The following is a 15,459-nucleotide window of genomic DNA, read 5'->3' on the forward strand; positions in this document are numbered from 1 at the left end:
GCAGTATACATGGCTTTATGGCATTGCATATTGTCATGGGAATTCATTCAAGACTTGCTTAGCTGTACTTTAAAATGCTTGCGGTGCACCCGAGAGAGAGATGCGAGTAGATTTTTGCTTGTGCAAATACTTCAGGTGCAAGTAGCTTGCAACGACCAAGCATGCAACAAAAAACAAAGTAATCTCAGGTAGTTTAAACATCTTATGGTTTTCTCTCCCTTGTTACATGTTTTACTGACAGAGATGGACGCATGGGCTTGACAGATCAGGAAACCCAGCCCTTGTTCAAATGGCAGATCTCGAGTTGTTTTACTTTGATCAGCCTGATCCGAGAGACACCTCCGTGGTTTTAAATGAGCAAAGCATCAACGAGAGCAGCTGCAGCGGCGGAAAGTCACTTCATCCCGGCGGAGGAGCGGGTTCAGCACCATGGACAGAGACCCGGAGAGCTGCGTGGATGGGGTTGGAAACAGAAACATCTTTCACCTGCAAGCACAAAGATGAAGAAAATTCTGATGATGATGTCCAGTTGATAGGAAGTCCACAAACCTGCAGACTGAGCCAGAGCTCCTCAAGTGAACTGTACGAGGAGGAAGAGGAGGTGGTGGAGGAGGAGGAGGACATCCCGGAACTTTACCTGCTGTCCGACGACGACCTCTCCTCTGAGAGCTCGGAAAAGTCTGTGGATTACGGCTTTATCATCGCCGTGACGTGCCTGGTGACTGGCATCTCTTTGGTTGCCATTTCCTATACGGTCCCCAGGGACGTCCGCGTGGACCCAGACAGCGTGCCCGCCCGGGAGATGGAGCGGCTGGAGAGGGAGAAAGCCAGGGTGGGGGCCCATCTGGACCGGTGTGTCATAGCGGGACTGTGCCTGCTCACCCTCGGGGGCGTGCTGCTCTCCACGCTGCTCATGATCTCTATGTGGAAAGGGGAGATGATGAGGAGGAAAGCCTTTGCCTATTCCAAACATGCAGCAAAGTTGTATGGCTCGATCAATTTGAGGGCAGGCTCCAGCCCGACTCGGGATTCCTGCTCACATCTGTCAGTGGGTGATGAGGATTTAGAAGTGCTGAGCTGAATTTATGGCCAGGACAAGCAGAAAAGACTCAGAAAAGTGTTTTGGAAATCCTACCAGTGCTGTCCTATAATCGGGGATGCAGTAGTTTAGGGTTTAATGACTTTTTTTATTTTTTAATTTCCAGCAGCTGAGGCTTCGCTTTTGGTTGATATATGCCTAGATCCTTTTTAAAGGTTAGGTTCACATTTTTTTAAGTCTGTCTTAGGCCTAATACAATACTCACATGCCCTTACGTACCCTGAAAGAGTTTTGTTTACTGTAACTCCATACTGGCCCGGAAGAGATCAATTCCTATTCCATTGTAAGTGGTTGGGGACAAAATTCACAGCCCTCTTTTTGAGTTAAAATGTGTTCAGCTGAAGCTACTGTGATGGTTTAGCAGTTGGATTTGCAAGAGTTCTGAACAATAAAAGACCCAGGGCAGAATTGGTGGAGTCATGTTGCTTCAGGGACAGGTGAGACAATAAAATACAATCCAGGAAGTCCAGACTGAGTAACAGATCCATAAGTTTAATGAATAACCAGATGCCAAACCTCCACAGAGGTTTATAATGTTCTTAAACAGGATTTTAAAACTACAACATTTATATATTTGATACAAATGTAGCATTCTCATTACATAATCTATTAATCTACCACAAATGTGAGCTTACCGAATGACATTGCGTTGAACCAGGTTTAGATATTTAGTTTGAAAACCCTGTGTCACCAGACTGGCCTCGTTTAAATGAATGAGGCTGTGTTTTTTTTCATGCATGGCTGAAGTCGGTCTGAACGTAGCATTTTTCATATAGCTTAAGTGGTTATTTTTAAAGTTACAGTCTTTTTAGTACAAACTTCCCTCTTTGTGTTATTATCCATTGACTGCAGCTCCACAAGGAAACACTGTCTGGGAAAACACAAGGAGGAAATTTTATACTGAAAAGACAAATTTTTCTATCTCTCTACAGATATCAACTTGAATTCAGTAACTCAGACTATGAAACCATCATATTAACTTCAGATAAACTTTGACATGCGTTGTAAGGGATCTCTTCACAGTCAGAATGGACAAGAGGAACAACTACAGCAACCAAGGCATGTTAGTGGTAAATTAAGATTCGAATCTCTATATGATTATGAGCTGTACCAACTCATTAGAAAAAATGGTTTTAAAGATAAAACAGGAATTATGCTTTCTGAAATATATATTTTGTTTACATTGGTGGATGGTGGTTTGCCTTATGATGATCTCAAACACCTTTTTGTTTACCACTGCATCACATCTTCTAATGATGCTGCTATTTTGGTGAATTCATGTCTACATGCCGGCGCAGACTTGTATATCGAGGGCGTGTGTTTATGCTGTAGCTGCAAGGGAAATCAAACCTGGACCAGGAGTACTGTCAATGTTGCTGCCTCCATTTTCCACCTTGTCAGAAACAGCACTTCACTGACTTGCAACTAACGAAGCTGTGCAGTTCTGGTTTACAAAAACATCAATTGCATGAATCAGCGTTGAACTCCAAAGAAATTCTGTTTAATGTAATTGTGACATGCTGAGGTGATGTTGCATGTGCACAGATTTGTTGAAACGCAAATAGTAATACCACAGGAGGTGTAATTAGATTTTGTGGTTGAGCACCGATGTCGGGGGAAGCTCAGTTTACCCGACCATACACTTGGGGGTTTTGACTGCAGATGTTCAAAAGCATACAGAGAGAGAATCAACAAACCCCTGGGGGAAAGCTCTCCTGGTAATTGGTGTTACTTGATTGCTCGTGGGAGCCGTGTGAATCAGTGAGGGAAAAAAAAACAGAGCATTTTTAAAAACTGCCTCAATCAAGCCCGTCCGCTTAAGTAAAACCAAACCACTCCAGCTGCAATACTGAAGTGAAATGTTACATTGCATTGAAGGGGAAGGAAGTAATGGATAGCCTGCTCTGACAGAAGATGCTGCGAATGAACAATTGTATCCCCTGCTTACGGTGTGCAGAAAGCTGTGCTATGCAGCCTCTGTAATTGGAAGTGCTTATGACCAGCAGGATCACATTATCCTCCACACGACCTTCGCTCACTCCCATCTCGTTAATATAATTAAATAGGTGGAATCAGCTGACCTTTTAATGAAATATTAAGTTGATTTCTAATGCTAATATGTCCTCATTTAATGTGATAGAATAAGTGATGAAGTGTTTAGAATTCCCCACTTCTCCTCCACCTGACTCGACTGCTTCTGTAGGTGATATCCCAGATTTTAACAGCCACCACAGAGCAGCTGTGAGCTTGTTGCATTGTGGGAACACCACCTGCAATGCCCTCTGGCCTACTGAGGCCATATAGTCTGTGGGGATACCAGTCGTTCCAGCTCTTGTTCAGTTAAATAGATTTCTCCCAGTTGACGTTAATTAAAAATGATCCAGTCTAGAGAGAAAATGTTACTCTTCACTTCTAAGGGATTAACACCAACACTTGACATTTACTGCCGAGTAGTTCGATACTTGGAGATTTGTCTGTAACTGTGCTGAAATTTTTTAATTTCGACATCACATTGTCTGTGAAAATTAGAGCCAACACAATGGCTCTGGAAATAAAATAATGACTTTTTAACAACATAATGTAGCTCAAGGTTTATTTTCTGATTTTATTATTATTATAATAGTTGCAAACTGCTTGGTTACACCAGCTATTCATAAATCCATGACTAAATATGTGTGTATAAGTTCTCAGTAAATATTAAATAGTTTAGAACTAGTTATTTACCAAATCGTGTTGCACCATTAAAATTTTAATTTTTTTGTAAAAATCTCAGCTTGTGAAGGCTTTAGTAATGTGTAGTCTGTTGCCAGGAAACAGTAGGTGTAAATACTGACTCTTAAAGCAACATTATGTAGTAATTTTATCTTAAAGTAACAGCTTTAAAATCATTTTGATGGTACACTGACTTGTAATTAGATGAATGGCGTCTGTCATTGCCACTCTGTGCTCTGCGCCATCTACTGCTCTACTCAATGGAATCCTGGGCAATACATTTATCATAACAACAGCGTGATGCTTTATGGCACCAACACAACTCTTCATCAAGCAAGCTGTAACAAGAAGCAAGAAGTATATAATTTACAATGTAAGTTCATTGGAAGAAGTTTTCTCTGTATCCTCGGTATGGGTATCATGTCAGAGGCTGTAAAGAGACTGAAGAAGACTTTGTGGGAGGAGGTGAGGAAGAACAAAAGATAGAGTGATGAGCATTAACCAGACAAGAGTAAATATTAGACTGGCTCTACTTGTTTGTGTGAGCTAAAAGAGCTGAAAAGATGCAGGACAGATGCCAAGCTGGCCTTCTTCCTGTTGCTGCGGACTAGTAAGTGATCACTTATTAGCTGGTTTGCTGTGTCTTGTTCACAGATAGAGGGTTAGCCGCTAGTAAAACTGGAGTTGAGTTTAGCTTTAATTTACTAGTTAACCCACACGGACATCAGTAACGTTAGTGTAAGTGCTCTTGCGTCAGCTGCTGTCTAACTTGCTGCACAGATTTATTCACTTTTATCCAAAGCGACTTACAATTGCATCACTGCTGTCCCACCAGAATCAGCTAATTCCTTTATTATCGTTAACTAGGGGTTAAGTGTCTTGCTCAGGGACACAACAGTGGATGAATTTTAAAAATGTAGCAAGCTGCAAAAAAGGCAGTGAGGTGTGCCTCTTGTTTTGCAACCTGCAAAAAGGAGCATACATCTTCAATAAAACAATTAAATTTTAAGGCTAAGGTTAAGTTTAGACTTGCTGGTGCAGCGGGTAGGACTACGTGGGTGTGGTTTGATCAGGTTTTGAACAGTGGCGTTTCCCTGGTAATGTAAGCAAACAATCCAACAACTTATCAGATTCTGATTTGTTCTTATATAAATCTGATTTGTGCATGGAAAAAGCTGACATCACCTTTTCCCAACTCTGCCCCGCCCTGTGAGAAAAGCTTAGACAAAACACAAACACAGAACTTTGTCATTTTTTTGGCAGCTATCAGTGTGTAATGAAGCTGAAAATGCTGAGGTGTGGATGAGAAGGGTTAAAGCAGCTTGTTTCTTCCACAGACACATTATTAGTGATGTAAAGGGGCTGGAACACTGCAGCAGCTTTAATTGGTGTCTGTGTTTGTTTTGCCAGGGGACTCTCACGGACACAAAATCAAACCTGTAATGAAAAAACGACATACACACATTCCCACACACAAACTACCAAGGTACTGAACAGAATCCCACACACATGCATGTGCTTGTGCACAAAATGTGCATCTCTTGCAAAAACACACCTCCACAGACACACATCTCAGCTGGCACATACACACACTCATAGCCCCCACCTCTCCCCCCTCTGTTCCATGAATGGAGTTAGTCAGAGTAATCATTCAGGGCAGCTGGCAGCAGGAAATGGAATTGGATTGCTGAAGGGGTCACTCAGGGTCAAGAGCTCGGGTGTGGTTCTGGACACTGGGGACCTGGAAGAAGAAAAGCCTTTGCGGCTGTGCTTTACATCAGCGTCTGGCAGCCACTTATCATCAGCTGTCATAACCACTCATCACACTGAGTGGCAGAGCACCAAGTGCACAGAAAGCCTCTCTGGGTATCACACAATACTTTGTTCCGTTGGCTTGATGAATTAGGAGTAAGATCATGTCTCCAGGTCTAAAATGCCTCTCTTGAACTATTGCCTTAAGTTAATGACTTATTCAATAATGATTCTCGTTACTCCGATTGTTGCATAGCAACGGCAGGCAGTCACAGCTCGGAGGAAAGAAGGGACCGAGCAGAGCTTCAGCTAAGAAAGGAGAAAAGAGGGAGGAGAAGTAGAGAAACAAGTTGGGAATAAAATCACCATCCACATCATTTATCAGCTTTATTCATTCAGCTCAGAGGTTTTAAAACCCTAATCCTGCACAAACTGACATCCCCCTTTCAAGCTGTCTTTCAGGAGGTTTTCAGAGCTGAAAGCTGTTGATGCGGATATACCTGTAGGCTGCATCTTAACTTGGCACTCTGGAGGGAGAGAAAAGTAAACTATGTGGAGGTATTCACCGATCAGTTTCAGTTCAAAAGCTGAATCATGTTTCTTGAACTTGCTACAACCTCATAACTCACTACGCCATTGAGAGGAGATGTGAACTGTACTGTAGGTGCAGGAATTCACTGATCCTACTCCAAACTTATTTATTAACTGCCAGTATCTTCTTTTGTTTGTGGTGGTTAAGTGAACCACCTGCTGTAGGTTGAGCAGCGCCCACATACTCATGTCCCTTTTTTTTTTTTAAATTATTTTCCTTTTGCCGTCGTTGTCCTGGAAGAAATGCAGAAGGGACACCATAACCATAGAAACGGGGTCAGCCTGTTGCTACGGAGAAATGCCTGTGTGCCACGGTGGCTCAGTGTAAGGGAGTTAAAGATGCTCTTCTTTTGATTTGCCTCTCTAATGGCAGCAGTGGCGTGTGTGGAAATTGACACATTCCCTCTATTACACCCGATATAAAGATGCTTTTTGAACTACACACCTCATTTATGTCGACGTGGCAGGTGCTGTCACCGTATGTCTGCTGTCAAATATCCTCCTCTTCAGAAATGTAAGAAGAGAAAATACTTCCTCTGCAATCCTGCACTCTGTTTCGATCAAACATTAAGCTAGAATCTGGAATGCTGAATAGACTACTTACAGTGGCGTTTCACTGTAGCACAGCATTTTCATCCATAGATTTTTTTTAATGCATACTGACTACTATACCATAGCCAGGACTTCAGAAGAAAAGAAAACTGTCACTCACCTTCGCCATTGTTTTTATTGTACTCGGATTTACTTTTTGTATTTTATTTGCTTGTTTACTTGCTTATCTGCTAGTGTCAGTCTCCTCTCTGGGTGTATGGGAAATTGTAGGGGTGCTGAGTTGAATTAGAGCCTGATCTTCTGTTAACATTTCTGTTTTTGTTTGCATTGAGAACAAGCAATGAACAATAAAGAAATAACAATGTAAAAATGGTTTAGGATGTTTTCCTAAGGGTATGAAGCAGCCCTCCGAATCATGTCAGACTCTGTTGTATCCCTGTGTATGTATATTGGGCTTAATCACACAGAAATGTGTTAAAATCCAATCAGCCAGAGTTTTATTTATTTATTCATTTAATAAAAGAAAAACCACCAAAAACCTACCCTAAACTTTTCTTTTGTTTGCATCAAAACAAAGAGAAACGTCTCTTTTGGGTCCGCTGAAGTACATAGTCACACCAACGATGCATCCTCCCTAATACATAGTGTCCACCTCTAATGTTTATTCAGAACATGTGAAGATGAGTAGAACACAAATCAATACATGCAGACGTGTCATAATCACAGTACATGCCATCTTCAAGTGAAAGAAACACAAATGCATAGAAAATAACATTAGAAATAAAAAGCAGAATTCCTTTAAGTGTGCAAGAAAACAGCTTTTAAACAAAGCTAACACTTCTAGTTGACTATGTCCCCCTTTCCACCAACCATGCCCTACAACCCACACCCAGCAGGCTCCCATATAGGTACATATAATCTGATCTCCAAAATCAACACAGTCTCGCAGAATTTGTCGTTGAATATTTTAGCACTGTGTATTTATGCCTTCTAAAGTGAAAGCAGTCATCATTTTTTATTTCATAATCACAAACTGCAATTGTAGCAGCAAGGGTGCTACAAGGATTTATGGTGGTAGAACAATATGTTCCTGGCTTATCATTAGAACAAAATTAGGGTTTTTATTCCCTAAAATATTAGTGCAATTTCACCGATAATTAAAGGGGCTCTATGTAGTTTTCAGCGGCCACTGGCAGTGCAGTTTTTAATTTGCAAACAGGTGTGTGCTCATAAGTGTGTTCGACCTCATGAGCAAACAGCATCCAACTCTCAGGGAGACAGTTTCACATAACATGCTGAAAATTCAGGTAAACTCCCACTGCAACAGTAATATTTTTATCAGACCATGAACTAATCCATGCTGGTTGATAACGTTACACTGACAGCAACGTTATCTAACTTGGGCCAACTAAAGCACAAAGTCACAATATGTTTCACATGCTGTCGATCTGATTCTCGTTTGGCCTGATGGCGCCCCAGCACATAAAACCCTGACTTTACGTGGAGTTTGTGTTGGAATCTGCGTTATACTGGGAGTTGGTCGTTTTTTGATTTTATCAGACTCACTCTTTTTAATTGCGGTGTTTTTGCTGTGTGGGTTTTTTTTTTAATAGGCATACATATATAGAAAAACCTGAGAAGTGGATAATTTTTATGTGAGGTTACAACCCCTTCACATACAGGCAATAAAAAAGTGATTCATTGAATAATAAAAAAATACATATAACCCCTATAAGCCAAAAACCAGAGCAAATTTATACATGTATTGATTTGGAAAAAACATGCATTTGTAAAAACGTTTTCAAATCATCTCTCTTTTCATTTAACTTTTCACTGTGTTGAATATTGTTGACCGTAATAACCTGTTTCTGGTTCTCATATAAAAGCTATAGTATGAAAATGTTTGTTTTTTACTGGATGTCCTATTGGAATCCTATTAGAATCAATTGAATATCACATTTCCACTTATACCACAGTGATTTAGGAAAAATCTCAAAGTCAAAGTTATCTCAAAGTCCATTAACTTGCTTTTTCTGCAGCTTTCAGTCACATCTCGAGGTTAGTGTTAGGCTCTCTCTCTGCAGAGACAGCTCAGTTGCTATAAGTGACTTAAGTATGAAACATAATGACAACTTGATGACGACTGATTTATTTCCATGACAACTAAGCGAACTCCATCTGCTGAAGAAGAAATCCTGTTTCCAAGGTCAAAAATGAACTTTCAACCTGAAAGATGAAGAGAGTGCTTTTAGAAAGGTCGTCCATTGTGGAGAATTAAGTGACTCAATAATTACTGCAATACAGTGTATATACAGTACCTCAAACTGTGAATAATTGTCTAGGTGATGGTTTATTCTAATGTTAAGATTGCATGTATTAGTTAGAGTTGGGTTTTTAAGAGGAGAATCATAAAAAATCTCAGAAGCATAAAATGTCCATAGACCCTCAGGGATACTGCTATAATAGATGGACTACTCATGAATGTGGAGGAGTGTGCTATCAAAAGTGTATATATATTTTTAAATTCTGTTGAAAATAACTGATTAAACTGTGGATCAAAATGATAGAATAAGTGGGACGTTAATGTTTAAAGAAGGGCCAGTGTTTTTCACAAGTTTGTGATATCTCCAGATGTAGTTTATGCCGGAGCAATTGGTCTCAAAAACACTGATCAATCAAATACAGATGCATTAAGATGGGACATGTGAGCATTTGCAAGCATTTCTCAGAGATAAAAAAAATGATGTAGCCTGTCTGTAATTCCACTGACTAGATATTTCAGTACTTTGGGGCGTGAAGGGTAAATTAATCTTATAGCAGGACAGTTTTGCTTACCTTGTCTCTGATTTATGCTGCAATTTATCCTGCATGCCAGGTTTTCATATCTGCACAGATAGTACCTGAGCAAGAACATAAAAGGTTTCTACAGAATACTAATTCCATTTAAGTTGTCCTTTAAGACTGAATCTAAATCTTCAGGAGGGTTTGACGTCACTCTCCTGCATGTTGACTGACTCAGTGGAGGCTTTCTGAGAAGCAGGCACAGACAAAGGCCTTGGACGGCTTTATTTGGAGTGAATCAATTGAGTGCAATCTTTCAGTATCAAACACTACAAGAGTGGGTTTTTTTGTAACATTGATTGTGTCTATTTTTTTGTGCTGCTCTATCAGAATCAATATTTTTATATTTCGGACTGAGGATTGCTACAATGTCTCAGCTGTGGCTTTTTTTGTCATCTGATGCAACTGGAAGTTGAAAGTGTACTTTTTCTCAATTGCTTTGATGTCTTTCTTTTCAAAGTGCATTGTCAGGAGGACCCCTATCTAGCCAGCTAAAACAAGTAAACTACCCAGAAGTATTTGTAATTGCTTCATATTGTAGTTCCATTCAAACTTGATATAATGGGATGTGTATCAATAGTGCGCTTGACATTGGCGTGTCATGTCTGCACATTTTAAGCTTTTGCAATGTCATTTTGCAGGGGTTGTGAAAAAATCCAGTGGATATTCACTGTTTTACAGACGCTTCATTCATAATGTAAGTTTATGGGGGGAAAGTATTTTTGTAATAGTTAAGTTGTAATTACACAGTTTGGCCACAATGTCAAGTTGGCCCAAAGCGCGGTGCTCTTCCTGGGGGTTTAGTAGGAAGGCCGCCTACAGTGACTACGTCACCTGATTTTTTTTTCTCTATGACATTTTTGGAAAATTTGCTAATTTGTAACACTCACAGGGGCATCAAATCCTTTTACTTTTGACACTTTTACTTGTCATGGAGTATTTTCACAGTGTATTATTAAAATACATTTACTTCAGTAAATGATCTGAATAGTTCATCCACCATGGCAGATATTAAGAAATCTCTGAGGTTTCTGTCTCCACCACAGTACAATGGAGGTAAATACAATTTAAATTGTGCTGGTCACAGCATTAAGTCTCACTGTTTTCATAAGAAACACTTTCTACTGAATAAACTGTTGTCAGTGTGTTTTGTGGATAATCTAAAGTGATTTTGAAACAAGACGTTGCTGTTGGTTTTTATAAATGTTTTTAATTGAAATTCCTTTCACCTCCAGTGCATTGGGTTGCTGGCAGATATTTCAGATAAAACCATGACAATCATCACCGCAAGATATCATAAGAGGTAAGTGAGAAAATGGGGGGGGGGGTTGTTATTCAGGTGAACCGACGTTAAAGTAGTACTCGAAAATACTATATGATTTTCACAGGCTGTCAAGTGACTCATGAGCTTGTCAGTGACTCGTCGTGACAACATTTCTGTGCTGGAGACAACATAATATGTGATAGTTTTTATTTCATTAAAATCTCTTTGGTAATCTCTAAAGTGATATATTGGTTTTTAACCTGAAGCAAATACAAATGACTAAGTACACATTGTAATGATGTGCACATTTCAAACACTTCTCATCTTTAAATATGTATATTTATGTTTTATTGCGGCTCAGTGCAGGCAGAGATGGCAGTCTCCTTTAATGAAGACATGTGCTTTAGAGTAGAAGTCCTGATGAAACATTTCAGGCTGCAAATCCATAAAAAAAACAACAACGATTCTTTGTTCTTGTACAGCTTGTACACCCGACCCCATCTGTTCTCCAGGGCGCATTATGCCTCCTGTCATTCAAACCAGATCAAACTGATGATTCACAACTGCATCATGAACAAACACAAGGCATGTGATGGAAAAATACATGTGCTTACAAACACTACCCTTTGTTTCTCCTCCTTTACACAGAAAAATAATGAGCCTGCATACCGAGCGGGGAACTTCACAGACCTCATTCAGTCCCAGGTTTCTGCCCTGTGCATCTTCCTGCAGAATAATTGCAAGTACATATATTTGTTATTTCAACCCAGTCAAGATATATTTATCCTTTGCATATTCTCCAGGATGATTTTTGTCATGTTTATCGGGATAATTAGCTATTAGCTAATTAGAGTCACTATTTTATTTTAGAGATGTCAACAAGCGTTTTTTGTAGCCTTGTTCAGGTCATATTCTGGCAGAGAAATAAAAACTGTTACTGAAGGATCTATTTTTGGCTGTTAATTTGTCCTAGTCGTTAATTTTTGACACAGTCGCTCTGCCTTGTAAAAGGCGACATGTGCCATGTGAGTCACAAAGACATCGTTCCATAAAATCCATAACATTGTAGGCTATGCTTGGAAAAAGACACACTGGGGATTCACTGGATTTAGATTTTTAAATGTTGCAAAACAACTCTAAAGATCTCAGAGGGGCGGTGAGACTTAAAAGGCTTGTATCACGTAGAGAGAATGAGGGCTTAAAATGTGATGCGTAGCCATTACTTTTTAAGAGAATGAAGCCCAAATACACTAATAACACCATTAAAACCTTCATTAAGCTCATCATTAGGATCTAAATACATCTGCACATTGCAACCTTGATGCAGCAACTTTACACAGACAAAGAAGCTGAAGGCAGATTTGGAGGGGAGGGTGATCTCTGTAAACTGATTTGTATTTGGCAGAAATAGTGAAATCTCATATTACTTTATATGTGCAATGATCAATGTTTTATATAAACAAGGAATTAAATGACAATGGGAAAGGAGTTGCTTATGGTGACAAACCTAGACATCACCCAACTCTGCCGTCCTGCTCAGCTACACTTAGCATTATAGCATCTTATTGTTTTGGTTTATGGCCCACAAGTATACTTTTTTGGTTCACTCTCACCGTTTTCATTATCATTTCCAACTGTGGTGGGCAGCTGTTATGAGTGAAAAGGCTCTGATAAGCCCACTGTACGCTACCTGTCCAGTCGTAAACGAAAGCTAGACAAAGCTAGCTGGTGAACATAATGGAGGATGTAGCAGCTAACAAGTCAGATATTTCATCCAGGAGTTGGTGGAGACCAAAACAGAGCTGAAAAAGACTTATTGAACTTATATTCATTAGCAGTGTTACTGTAATAATATTTCTTTCCCCAGTAACTAAGTAGTGTAACTAATTACTTTTCTAAAACGGTAATATTATTACTACTTACTAAGGCAAGTAACGCTGCGTTCCTTGTTACTGAACGCACCATCCTTGACGTAAATCCACGACTGTGCGACAGCTCAGCGGCACCTGACTTTGTTGTTCATGTCTACTGATAGCCAAAAACTAAATGAAGAATGTAGAACGAGGGAGAGAGGTGTTTCCACAGCTGTAAGTAGCTGCTGCCATTATTGTGTCACAATCTAAGATGCAAAGAACATTGTTGTCTGTTGTAAATGTGAAACACTGGAAAGTAATATAGTAACATAACTAGTTACTTTTATCACCCAGTAATAAGTAAAGTAATAATATTACTTTTTTAGTAATATATTACAATTCCTGAGTAACTTGTCTAGCACTGTTCATTAGGAAACAGGACTCCAAATGAATGCTAATGTTGCTCCATGTCTGCTGGATGTGTAAACCTTTTACTAGCGTGCTTACCATATCAACTTTACAAGGTACAATGTTGTGTTTACAGCTTGGCCTGCTGTAACCAAGCTGTCATAAAATCAATTAATACTGCTTTCAAGTCCAATCCAAATAGTAATTTATTGAGCGTGTAGCTGTGGTCTTTAATAAGGTCATAGTTTGAGCTGAGTTTTCTGTTTGCAATCCAAGACCAAATGTAGGAACAATTTCCATTTTCATGTTCACTATAAAATCTTCTGCCCTTCAGTCTACCACTAGACATCTACCAAGTTCACGTCTTGCAGAAAATTGTAGTGGGATTGACAGCACAATAGTGAGAGGAATAAATATGAGCAATGTTAGTCTCAAATGTATTTGTAAGCATGCATGTAACTACTATCAAGCAAATCATTTTTATAGATTGTGCACCCATTTTATAGTATAGTATATCCACTCTCAGTGTTTTTTCATTCACAGTCAAGACCACAATATACATTTTTCCCCACTACAGTTTACAATGAATCTTTCAGGTAAACACAAATCCTGCCTTCTAGATTTTTTGAATAGACATCACACATTTTATTGAGTGTGTGTATGAGTGTGTTTGGTGATTGTGGTGGGGCAAAGTCATCAAGTTAGTGGAGTGTTTAGGATCAAAGCACTGAACATTTGGTTTCCTACTCCAGAAACACACAAGCTTTACAGATAAATTACTAAGAAGATGACAAAGTGCCTCACTTCACATTGCAATGTGCTCAAGGAGCTCTGTTAATTTTATTCAGCTTCAGCTTAGAATACGTGAGGACACAATTTCTTGGCCGAGGACAAATGAAAACACTCAGCTGTGTCTTGACGTTCATTCGCCTTTTCTGTTTTTTTTCTCTACTCAAGCTTCTGTGTGCTTAAAATGACCAGCCACCTTTCTTATAAAAGCTAAAACCATTGCACCTCAAGAAAATGTTTATTTGTACAAAGTCTGCACACAGTGATGAGCTAAATCAAGTTCTCTGAAGCCGTTGCAGATATTATATTTGCTGTTTGATGGCTCTTTGTTGGCTTGTTTTTCCTTCATGTACACATTTCTCATACTCATCCACACATGCTCACATTGAAATGCACAAACACACACCTATTTTGCTGAATTGTTGTGTATTTCTTTTGAGTTTAGTCTTACAAGGAACTTGGAACTTAACTTGAATGTTCTTGCTATGTGGTAAGTCTCTAACATGTGACACAGTGAGGCAGAGTAAGCCTTCCTCTGTCTTTTTAGCCACACTATATATGATTCTTGGAGGGTTGCTCACTTGGTCCTGGTCAAGACCAGTATCTCAACGGATTACAGTGAAATTTTGTAAAGACATTCATGGTGCTTACAAGATGAAAACCACTGACTTTAGTGCCACTGTAGCGTTATGTTTTGATATAGGGGCCCAGACCGGGAAATCTCTACTCTCGTTTATTCTGACAAATGAGGAAAAATACAAAATCTCCAGCCAATCTTGGTCATGTAACTTGAGCCCCTATCCCAGGGAGTACAATAGCAAAAGGAAATAAAAGTAATCAGTACAGTAAACCGTAGAAAAAATACCTGACAAAAGAGGTAAATTACAAAAACCTCCTTCCAGTCTGTCTTCCTAGGCATGTGATTCTGTGAGTTGATACTGTATGTTTGATTTGTGTTTTTAATGTTTGCCTGTATGTTTTTGGAAACACTGTATTGCTGCTATTTTGTAATCTCAATGGGACTTACCTGGTTAAATAAAGGTTTATTTAAAAAAATAAATAAAAAGCATACAACGATCTTGTCCCATAAAGTGAGCCCTCGCAAGATTCCCATGTTTACTAACCATGCCATGAACGTACAGCCTTACAGAGCCACCAGTGTGGCTGCAGACTCGATTTTTGTATCCACACATTTACATTTTTATCTTCATGCACAAACAAACTCATTTGACACTTATATTATTGTACTTCTTTGTTGCAGATTAATTTGAATGTCCTTGTTTTGCTGTAAATCTCTAACTGGGACACACTAAGACATAGTGAGTCAGATTCAGACAATTAGATTTTGGTTTTCTTTCTTCTGTCTGTTTTATTAATGTTTTCTCTTTCATTTCTCTTTCTCTCTCACTTTTTTCTTTCACACACCATAGACTGTCCTTAGTGTGCTTTATCAGTCTCCTGTGCTCTGCTGGCGATAACTTATAACTGTGTTTGAGTGCACCACCCATCTAGGTTTAATGTCCTTCATTCCATGTATTTACACTATATATGAAATGATCCTACACACAGTATGGACATGAATTCATGCAGGATCTACA

The 15,459-nt window shown here is 39.3% G+C and overlaps 1 protein-coding gene and 1 long non-coding RNA gene across 2 annotated transcripts; both read left to right on the plus strand.

The window, feature by feature from the left end:
- The first annotated feature begins 289 nt into the window (after nucleotides 1–289).
- On the plus strand, nucleotides 290–1,081 carry LOC123977186 (transmembrane protein 74). The gene has a single exon (XM_046059741.1). It carries the CDS (start codon nucleotides 290–292, stop codon nucleotides 1,079–1,081), a length of 792 nt encoding a protein of 263 aa, XP_045915697.1.
- A 9,437-nt stretch (nucleotides 1,082–10,518) lies between these two features.
- On the plus strand, nucleotides 10,519–11,649 carry LOC123975993. Its single transcript, XR_006826202.1, has 3 exons — nucleotides 10,519–10,603; nucleotides 10,783–10,850; nucleotides 11,460–11,649. It is a non-coding gene; the product is annotated as an uncharacterized LOC123975993 (long non-coding RNA).
- Nucleotides 11,650–15,459: the final 3,810 nt, after the last annotated feature.

This window comes from Micropterus dolomieu, linkage group LG09 (assembly GCF_021292245.1).
Source record: "Micropterus dolomieu isolate WLL.071019.BEF.003 ecotype Adirondacks linkage group LG09, ASM2129224v1, whole genome shotgun sequence".
Lineage (NCBI taxonomy): Eukaryota > Metazoa > Chordata > Actinopteri > Centrarchiformes > Centrarchidae > Micropterus > Micropterus dolomieu.